Genomic DNA, 10,730 nt, shown 5'->3' on the forward strand with positions numbered 1-10,730 from the left:
GAGGCCCAGCACACAGGAGGACAGGGTCTATTTGGACAAGCTGGGACAACAAGGATAATCCCCTTGCAAGGTGAGCTTCTGATTGCTGAGGGGCTCGACCACGCCTGTCCCAATAGACGATAAGCCCCGATATGCCTTTCAGCTATCATGCTGGCGTGTGGCCATTGTGCTATTATTCCGTCGTCGTTCGATCCTCCGCCTAAATCCCGGACGTCCAGCATCCTAGCTGTTGCGTCAGACAGTGGCTTGTTCCCAGGCTAGAGCTTGTGTGGCCTTCCATACCGATTGATCCTGACCTGCAGGCCGGCTGTATGCGATGTGATCCATCCAATAAGTCTGATTACTTGCACCAATTAGACTGCGGCACCTTCGATACTAAATCTGAGATCTGACGTCTCTTTCCCCAACTGCACGTTGAAAAGGGCTCAATCATCCTCGATGGAGACTCCGTGACGTCTCTCCTTCCAACCTGTTCTCCTTTGTATGGTCGACCTCGTGACGTTCGAGTCTGAGCTGCGATCCCAGGTCGCGTGAAGGCGGCACCCGCGAAGACACTGGACACGCTCCAAAGCGTAGTTGTCCAAGAACATACTCCAAAGGGCAGCCGTCTTTCCAGGCCATCAGTCTATGGATGAAGGCTAGTGACGGTTCTCTGCTGGTGTCGCAGACGTTGAATCTGGTCCGGTTCCTTGAGAAAAGGGGGCACGATCAGGACGGCCAGACGGGCAGTGTCTGTGGTCGCGAGACATCCGAGGCGGGATAACTCCTCCAACCAGCTTCCTGGAGCGATTCTCGGCCTCCAGACGACATCGAGGAGTTGGATTAGGGTCTGCAGACCCGTCTTCCGCGGGCGCGAGTGCTCCGTGACGGTGACACCGGGGTGGGCCCAGGCCAAGATAAATGTCACTCTTCTGGCAACGAGACGTTCCTGGACGAGATCGAAGAGAACGAGAGCAGTGGTGTGTCATTTTCCCCTTCTCACAGACGGATGGAGGGGGAGACTACGATTGCGGTAGCAGCGGGCCCTGGGGGGTTGTATATAAGGACGTCTCTGACTGGAATGCTAGACGCGCCCCGGGCTGATCCCAAGGTTACAAGCTCCTTGCGTCGTCTACGGGGGGAGATTACCTGCATAAGCCGGATCCAACTCCGCACCGCACGAGGGCCAAAAGCCGTTGGTGGGTGGGTTCGGTTTGCTCGGGGGGAGGCCAGCCGCAAACGCGTTTGACGCCCGCGATAAGTCGATAGTCGATCGTTTGAGTTTTGCAGGCTGCTACGCTACGAATACTTCTATCACTACAGAGTCACAGAGCAAAGAGAGAATTCAACGCCAATGTGCGCAGCGCGGTTCCTGTCGGATCGCCAGAACTGATGAACGTCCTAGCCCTTATACCTCCCGTGGTTGAGCAGAGTCTGGGACGACGAGCAGCACCCAACGGTCGAGCCTGCTGAGCTCCACCATCTGATGCGCGAAAGGTCTTTGTCCCCTCGACCTCCGGCTGAGCCCCATCATCGTGACCACGACGTTTTTCTTCGTCTTCCCGTCCAGTCTGGTCTCGAACGGTTCGCGGTGGCTCTTGCCGCTTGCGCGCACAAGCATTCTGACGACACCATCTGCTCCGTCCGCGCCGTTTTCGTCGCCCTCCACTCTTAGGGCTGTCATTTCGAGCAGTGCAGATAGATTTATTCCACGGTTTCCCCACCCATGGTAGTGGCGGGCGATATTCTTTCGACTGTTTGCCTCCTCCCCACCGTGTCGACCGTATCTTCTCCAGTACTTCCCCTGCGTTTGACCCAAGACCCATCTTTTATCGCCTCCCTTCAGTGTCAGCTCGTTTCTGTATTCCTTTCCTGGTTGATCCCCGTTTCATATCCAGACTTGCCCTCTCCTTCTTGATGAGTGCGTCGACGTTTCCGGACGGCTCTGTTCCTCGCACGGAAGCGCAGAGGTTTGTAGCGGAGTTCCGTTCCTTTTGATCCCTGCTCTTACTCAGCTGTCCAGGGATCCCACTGACCATGTTGTCCAACAATAGCGGTGACTTCGAGTTGACTGTTCGCCAGCAGCCCGAACGGGCGCGCGTGGCCGGCGGGAAAGAAAAAGGTACGTTGAGCCCATCTCCAGCAGTCAAACGGGGGCAGGGTTGATCAGAGACGTGCTCCGGCAGAGCGCAAGCCGGTCGATCCACCGCCCATTGTACAGCTCAGGGTGCGAGAGGAGAGCGGTTATCTTGCGCAGTAAGTTCCTCCGTTGTGTGCCTGACTGTCGTGCGTTCGATCTCTGAACCGGTTCATAGGCATTATCTCCAGAGCCCATACTATTTTATGTGCTGCAGCTTGTACGATGCGAACGAGGATCGACCGGCGCCAGTCCAGCCATCCACAGCCCTGGCAGGAACGCTGGTTTCATCTCTTCATCGCTTGAAAGACGTTGACAACACCGGTTAGTGTCCCAGGGTGTTGAGTTCCATCTAGACTTCGTACTGAACCGCGTGTACAGATGGCGGCTTCTTCGTTTTCGGTGATCTCTCCATCAAGATCGAGGGCGAATTTCGCTTGAAGTTCACTCTTTTTGAGATGCGAAAGTATGCAATCCTTTCTGAGTTTTGTGAGCAGGAGCTGACTCTTTCCTCAGAGACAGCGTTGTTAACCTGAAGTCCATCATCTCTGATCGCTTCACAGGTAAAATTCCCATCAGACTTTCCTCTAGGATTAGCGGGTACTGATGTTATCTGGTTTAGTGTCTCCTCCAAAGAGCTTTCCAGGGATGGCGGAGTCTACCTTCTTGTCCAGATCGTTTGCGGATCAGGGTGTGAAGTTGAGAATCCGGAAGGAAGCTCGCACGTTAATGTAAGTGTGGTTATTATTAGCGGAGGACGAGAAACTAACCCAGTGAAAGAAAACGGCCTGGACCGCGACCTGAGGATTATCCTCAGCCGCTTCCTCCGCGTTCGCCGGATCGTTCATCGATGCAGATGCAGAATCCTGCATTTGGGGGCTATCCAGCAGCGAACAGAGACTACGGCTCCTACTACCCGGGGCCTGTAAAGCGTCAGCGCACGTCTGTTGACCTTGGGAGCAGGGGGGTATACGATGGTGATGACCGCTTTGCGCGGCAGATGAATGCGTATCCGCAGACTACAAATATCTATTCAAATCAGCCCGGGGCGTATCAGAATCCCATAATGGGAGGGTATACCACGGGACAAGCAGGTGTGCCGGACTATGCGGTTCGTCAGCCACAACCTGGATCCAATGCGGCGTCATCATACGGTTCCCCGGAAGATCCTATGATGGCAATGAGATCTCCGGGTACCGCGTACATGACGCAACAGCGTTATCCTGCTTACAATGGAGCGCAGATTCCTTACGGTCTTCCATCGTCAGCTCAGGTCCCCCAGCTGGCCGATGCCAGTTCGCAGAATCGGACGAACCAGAACATGCAGTCTCTGGTCGCTGGTCAGCCTATGAATCAATCTTCTACACCTGTATGGGGCCCTTTGCAAGCTACTAAGCCCTGAGGACAAAAGCTAAGAAGAAGGGTTACTCTGAACAGACAACAGACTCCGCGGCAGCGATGATGCCGCAGGCTTATCCGCGATCGCAATTTCAAGCTAGCTCTACGATCTTGCCTCCTCTCCAGCGCAGTCGCAACTTTCCTCAGGCTACAAACGGTGCTGCTGCAAGGGGCTATTTTGACCAGGCTTCCCAGGGAGCCACTCCTATTCTTCCTTCACAGCCTATTGCTACGACAGACGGCGACCGGTACGGCTCCGCGGCCGGTGGTCAGTCTGCATTTGACCACACGGGTTCTTCGAATGGAACTCCGAGATAAACCTCTTTCTGTTGACCATATTGCGTCTCGTTCGGTTATCAGTCTTCTGGAGAATGGTGATCGATTTATCGCCATGATCGATGTATTGTTATGCGTTCGTTCTTCTGGATAGACTGCGTCGGATGGTGTTTCACGGGGTTACTGGTGACACGGGAATCATACATGGCGCCTCGGGACACACAAAAGTGGTTGTAATCAGGCGGATAAAAGTCATCTTTCCATTCGTTTGTACATATTCTTTTTCTAAGACAGCTCCCCCACCGTAGGTGGGACATTCAAGTTTGCTTTTTTGCCGCCACACTCTCTTGTCATGGTGTAGCTTTTTGCAGAATAAATTGCAGACAAGATCGTTATCTCAATGATTTTCCTCCCTTGTGATTGCTTCTAGTTTCTACTACCCGCTAAATTCTGCCCTACATGAAAGATATGTTGTACTGTCCGTTTCTTGTGGGTCAACCGTTGGAACGCAAAGGAAGACAATAATTTATGCATTGAGAATAGATGTATCTTGCCTGCCTAGCTGGGTAGGTACGCAGGTCCATGAGTGAAGGAATGGCCGTTGTCGTCTTGGGTTACTTCACTTGGCCCGGTGCTCCTTCCTCTTAACACAACATGTCAGACTGTTCCTTTTCACTTCCACCTAGCAACGCCAACCATCTCAAAACACATCCTACTTCAACTCTTCCTTGCTGCTGTTGACATCAGGCATCCTCTTAATACAGACACGATATTTGTTGCAAGATCAACTCAGGTTGAGATCAACTCAACGTCGTGTCCTCCCCGTGTGGATGTATCGCGGAGACCATGGCAGCTCAGGCAACCCAAACGCCTGAGTTTAGAGATCTCGAAGTACGGACGAAGTGGGACGGCGATGTGACTCATGCAGTTGGTCTGAGAATCTCATTAGAGGTAAGTCAACTTAAAGCTATAAGCTTCCATTATCAGTACACACTTGTCTTTTCCTGTTCTTCTGTTGTTGCAACTGCTGACCTCTGAGTGTCGTTGCTCCAGGTCGACAGTGTTCCAAACACGCAGCTACAGCTTCTCGATACGAGGCCCATACATGTATTTCTGGAGAAGACATTTACGTCCGTCCTGACGTCTGAGGGTTGGGGACAAGATGTTGAGACCAACTGGAACTGGAAAGATATACGTTCTCGTCTTGCAGCACTTTCCGCCTACCATGGGGGCGAAGAACAGTTTCAGAGGCGAGCTGCTGATACTCCAGATTCATCAAAACAACTATTTACAGATAATGCGGACCTTTCTCCTTCGCCACCGAGAACACGCTTTTCTACAAGCCCCCTGAGCACTGGGAATACACCAGGGACTCCTGATATACCTGCCACACAGAGTTACGGATCTAGTAACTCAGTTTCGCCCCTCGCTGATGGTCAACTAGCCGCAGATGAAATGGGGCAGTCACTTGATCTGAGTCAAGGAGGCATGGACCTACGCGCTCTTTTGCTCAGTGATTCACGCGCCCAAAGCATTCAATCGCAGGCTTGTGAGACAGAAAGTCTGGCTTCATCGAACGAAAAGCGATTCTCAGTTCTAAACGATGATCTTCAGGACCGGGTTCCACAAGAGCAGTTGCAGTCACCGGACTCTACGTCCATTGACCACATGGTGCCGGACCCGGAAGGCACCCACGCTGTCACATATTCCAACCTCCAATATTCAAGTGAATCAAACTTGATGTCTCCTTTGACGAATTCCTCTCCTCCGGATTCAGTGTTAGGGACAAACATCAGAATAGCCAAACGTGGGGAACGAAACGGCACGCAGCACTTGGGAAAACGTTCCGCCAGGGATGCAGATCTCACAGACTCAGGTTCGGAGCCTGATAGAGAAACAGATGCAAACGGGCGTCTTATGTCGAATGAGAATTCATCGAAGGACAGTAATTCAACTACAATTCTTCAGCGGTCCGCCAGACGCAAAGCTTACCACCATGATAGAACACACAAGCAAGCAACAGCTTCAAGCAGGCGGAGTCTCATTCCTAAAAGAACCGCCCAATTGAAAAAGGCTGGTTCAGGAGCTACTGCTCCGATCTCAAGTCTGGAGGTTCCATCAGAGGCTGTGACGGAGAAGCTAAAGCGACTGGAAAAGAGCTTCCCTTTTACTAGCAGAGACGCAGTATATGCATCTTCCTCGTATGACGGGGATAAAGATGGCGAGTCCAATCCGGTATCCGCCTCTGAGGTACCATCCCCTGATGTCGTCCCATCCACGCCAATCGGCATGTTCGATTCACGCGAAGGGACCGTCGCAGTACGGCGGATGTCGGAGCAATCATTTCGCGTCATCGAAGACAATGCGATAGTTGGTGGGTTAGATGGCTCGGCAGATCAGGAAGACATCCCCCCAGATCTCCATTCTAGCGGCGATGTCAGTCTTGCTCCTAGCCCAACCCCGTCCTCGCAGCTTGAGATGCCGTGGAACTCGACAGCTGGACTGAATGGATACGAAGAGGAATGGTGTCGGTATGGTCAAAGTAGCGGCCCGCTTGGTGATAAGAAGCATTACTGCGATGCTGCAAACGAACCCGAAATCGTCATTTCAGATGGACTCCTTCTCTTTCGAAGCCCTAGGAATTCCAGACCGGCAAAATACAGGATAGCAGTCACAGCCTCGATAATGTTGGGTGAGAAGAGATCGAAAGGCTGGCAAGATCTGATTGTACCAGGATTACCCAAGGTTAATTCCGATGAGGGTGGATTCTTTCTGTTCCAGATTCCAGAAGATATGGGCATGGAGTTTCGCACCACAAACCTACACAGATACAAGATTGTGGAGGATTGCTTTTGTGCCGAATTCTTAAATCCTGGAGACCTTGTTGTCCCTCTCCGCATTTGCGATCCGGAGTACTATGGCATCGTTAGAAACTTCACCGTGGATCAAGAGATTCGAGCAGACCATACGATTACCCAGAACAGCGAGGACGGAAATGCAACCAGGTTCTCGGTGAAGTATCATGCTGTATGCTCGTTGCAGATACACAATCTCTGTTTCTGGTCAGAAAAATGCTCCTTCTTCATAGATGTAGACGGCGGCCCCCAAGGTTCTTTCACATCTCAGCTGGAAGAACAAGACGGACTCAAGACCATCAATTTGGATACGGACGGAGACCGTCCTCCAGGGGTATCGCGTATTCAAGTATTCTGCTCACCAGGCGATCTTGAAGTGTTCTGTGTTTCCTGGAAGATCAACCTTGACGGCAAGTTGCCGTCAACCTGGTTGCCCAGAATTTATCCTGCTCTTTCCAGTTATTATGATCGCAAAGGTGACTACTATCGACACATCCTTGAAAGTAACGAAACAAAGGCTTTCCCAGTCGGCGAGAATGGACAGGGAGAGTTTGAGCATGAAGAGGATAAACACGAGGGCGGACACGAAAAGGATGAACACAAAGATGATAGGGACAAAAATGAAGACGACATTAATGGTGATACTCAATCCGATAAGTCTTCCGAGTTTGTGATGCACCCGGAGGATGACTTACTTTGCACTGTTTTGGCGCTGATATTGGTGCTAATCCAACTCCCGTTCTTCATCATGTTCGACATCTTCATTTTATTTCCTTTTCGGGCGGCGAAGGCTTGCAAAAACTCAATGTCAAAAGTTTGGAGCAAGTCAGCCATCATCAGGATCCTGTTTGTGGTGTACCTCGCAATTTTCTCCATGTTTGCAGGACTTTATTTTGGCATGCGTATTGGAGACCGTGTTAGCACCTCCCCCTGGTTTCAGAGAAAGTCACTCGCGGTTGCTTCTTTTCTCCGACCAAAGCCGGTGAAAGGAGGCCGAACTGAGAAGATCAGTGTCTCTAGAGAGGGCATTCTTGAATACTTGTGCAGGGAGACTCAGAGGTCCCACGGAAGCGATGGTGGCGGTAGGCCTACTGGACCACGTCCCATGGAACAAAGTTGCGAAGGCACCCTCGCATACAATGGTGATAAACAAGACGACGCGGGATATCGTGTATCTCCCCGTATTTCAGACAATAGCGACATCCTTCTCCGATCTAGGACGAAACGGAGAGATCAATCCGACCCTCGCTCAGTTGATAGTCATGACCCACGCTATGGGGTCGATAGGGATCTCTCGATGAGCGGGGATCGAAGCACCGGCCCCACTGCACATCAGAACCCACAGTCGACGTCTTTCAGGGACAAGCTCGATCATCTCCTTGGGTGGAGGGGTCCTATTGAACGCTAGTGGTTGTGGTCTAATGGCCAATGGGAACTTGACGGTGTATGGCATTGTCTATCCTTTGCTTAGCTGCTACGTGGGGACTTGGTGTATCGCAGATAGCGGAAAGTAGCACTAGTCAATATGAGTACGATTAATTGGTCGTCATATTTGATGTTCCAGGTACATGATGGTGAATCCTAGTGAGCGAAGGTGTTTAAGCTTGGAGATCTCACAGGTCTAGGCCTGTTGGATGTGGACTCCGAGAGTTGCGAAATATGCCTGGATCAGTCTTCGAAAATGCAAGATTCCGAGTCAAGGTATTCTCCGGGTAGAGGCGACCTTACTTGACGGTGAAAGTAGCTAGAGAAAAGCTATCTCTCGATGACCGATAACTTATGCCACTGTACGGTTCTATCAGAGCGCATTTCCGATGACACTGTCGGTTTAAGGTTATCGAGCTAGTTCCTAGCCACATTGTTACTTGTGCCAGCGAGATCATCGTTGAGTGGTGTCAAGCGCTCCTCCAGACATTGCTGGGAAATCACACGTTGGGTGGTTGTTGTTGTTGTTGTTGTTGTTGTTGTTGTTGTTGAAGTCCTCCGTCCTCCTCATCATTAATAGCTTGTTAGTTTCATAGTCGGATTTGGCGATTGGTAATGATGGGAGCTCGTTCGGTCGATCGATCGATCGACAAAAAAAAAACCGAGGTATCATCGCGGCTGGCGAAATCCATGGCACCTGGCACCTTGATTCAAGTTCAAGCATGCACCACCTCTGGAAGGGGGTGTCTGAGAACACAGTGTCTGAACAGAATGGGATGCCTGGACTCCAGTCAAGAAAAAGGAGAGTTCCGGAGGGTGTCCTATTTATACGGTACTGCGTACCTCTTCGGTATGTTTAGGAACCAGGTAGGCACCACAGTACGAAGAATGTGGGTAATTTAGGTACCTAGGTAGGTAGGTATTTATCTATTTACTATGATTCCGACTCCTTCTCGAACGCCTCCTCTGACTTTTCTAGGTTCTAGGCTGTGTGTCCGATTTCTAGATCCTTTCCTTTCTCTCTACATAGTAGCATTACCGTACTCCGTAATCTCGGAAATAAAATCATACTTTAAGTACCTAGTCAGTAGTATCACTATACTAATCCCATCCGTCTTTGCTGGTGTCATAGTTTAATTATTACTTAGACTCGGTCTCGGTCCAAGTTCGGCCGCGCCAAACAAATTAGAACGGGATCCGATGTGGGAATCGGGATTGATCATAGCTCAGACTCAGTCGGATGGGGCCATCGGGCTATGACGTCCTTTTTGGGTGCTCGCAGCTCGCTTATCACCGGCGCGGCGGGGCATGTAAGTGGAATTTCTCGAAGTTCTGAGAAAAATGGACTTGCGTTTGCGTTTTGAGGGGTCAAGACCTGGACCGGACCGGATAAGAATAACTTCTAAATAGATACGGTGCTATGTACGTGCAGGATCGGTAGACAGGCAGTAGATGGATAGATCTACGGATATTGCTTTTCTGGAAGATTTAATAATAGCTATTCTTGATCAACACAAACATTGTGCAGTAATTTACGTTACGGAGCGTGATTCACTGCCCGGGTTATCGTGCTCTGAATGAAACTCGTCCGTTCAAGAGCAGCAGTGACTAGCAGCCTGCTGTACTGCAGGTAGTAGGCGTTTCTTTCCTTTCCCTTCCCGCAGGCATTACTATTATTCCTGAAGTAGTCGGGAATCTCCCTATGCTGGAAGTACATACGTACGTACAGGTTTGAGGTGTCCACTATCTACCTAACACAGTGCACGGTACAGACCATGCATAGGTACTTACCATCTTAACTTTAGATTACGTTGCATACCTCCAACGAGGGATCTATGTACTCCGTCCCTAACTATGTGGTTTAGTCAGTGGGGATGAAGGGGGGTCGGATCTATTATCTAGAACAAGCTTCAGACGGCTTGTTTCACGCCTAGATCAACGATTTATTGGATTTGGTTTCCGAGTCGGATGGATGGATGGATGGATGGATAAGTACCTGATAGATAGATAGACGTGGGAGGTCAAACATGACTCGACGAGATATGAGCTGTCACTATCGTCGATCTAGCTGTGAGGAATAGATAGATGAATATACTGCATCTCGTATTTTTGGAGTCTATACGTAAAGAGCATGGATTCCTGTCACTTTTGTTGCCGTGGCTGGCTGGCATGAGGCAGGACATACCTAGTTACGCAGCACTCGGCAGTCCCGATCATGACATGCACGTCTCTTATATACAGACTGTGTCTCGAAGTCCCGGCCTTTCTTCGAAGATTCGAATCTATTAATAGTTGACACGGATGGATCGGGAGTTTCAGGTCCAGCCAGGCAGTTAACTATTCGTGGCGGATCAATCGGCATCGCGGAAGATTGAACGTGCGTCTTCTAAAGTTGTATCACTTATGGAGCAATTGGAGAATAAAGTGCATACTACGGAGGGAGGCTGTTTTGATCTTAATCTGCGACGTGTAGAGAAGGCGGTGGAGCGACTTTTGAAAGAAAGGGGAAGAATGGGACGAGGCGCTTGCCGATAAGGGAGATACGACTCGGGCCGTGGCTAGTCCTGGTTGGTCTCTCAGCCATCTCTCTAAGGACTGACTCTCTCTCTCTCTCTCTCTCTCTCTCTCTCTCTCGTACGTACGGTACGGTACGGTCGGTA

At 50.6% G+C, this 10,730-nt stretch overlaps 3 protein-coding genes across 3 annotated transcripts; 2 read left to right on the plus strand and 1 right to left on the minus strand.

Moving 5' to 3' along the window:
• Positions 1–625: 625 nt before the first annotated feature.
• VTN00DRAFT_10260 (uncharacterized protein) lies at positions 626–1,663 on the minus strand (the record flags this gene model as incomplete). Its single annotated transcript, XM_069426897.1, has 2 exons — positions 626–928; positions 1,394–1,663. 2 exons carry the CDS (start codon positions 1,661–1,663, stop codon positions 626–628), a joined length of 573 nt encoding a protein of 190 aa, XP_069284022.1.
• Positions 1,664–1,896: 233 nt separating this feature from the next.
• Positions 1,897–3,832, plus strand: VTN00DRAFT_10261 (uncharacterized protein; the record flags this gene model as incomplete). The annotated part of the gene is made up of 10 exons (XM_069426898.1): positions 1,897–1,949; positions 2,034–2,101; positions 2,166–2,235; positions 2,295–2,440; positions 2,498–2,582; positions 2,633–2,679; positions 2,739–2,847; positions 2,897–3,227; positions 3,360–3,485; positions 3,554–3,832. The coding sequence occupies 10 exons, from the start codon at positions 1,897–1,899 to the stop codon at positions 3,830–3,832; spliced, it is 1,314 nt and encodes a 437-aa protein (XP_069284023.1).
• Positions 3,833–4,636: 804 nt separating this feature from the next.
• On the plus strand, positions 4,637–8,053 carry VTN00DRAFT_10262 (uncharacterized protein; the record flags this gene model as incomplete). Its single annotated transcript, XM_069426899.1, has 2 exons — positions 4,637–4,741; positions 4,844–8,053. 2 exons carry the CDS (start codon positions 4,637–4,639, stop codon positions 8,051–8,053), a joined length of 3,315 nt encoding a protein of 1,104 aa, XP_069284024.1.
• Between the last annotated feature and the right edge of the window lie 2,677 nt (positions 8,054–10,730).

This window comes from Thermoascus crustaceus (genome assembly GCF_041956765.1).
Source record: "Thermoascus crustaceus strain CBS 181.67 unplaced genomic scaffold VTN00scaffold_9, whole genome shotgun sequence".
Classification (NCBI taxonomy): Eukaryota; Fungi; Ascomycota; class Eurotiomycetes; order Eurotiales; family Thermoascaceae; genus Thermoascus; species Thermoascus crustaceus.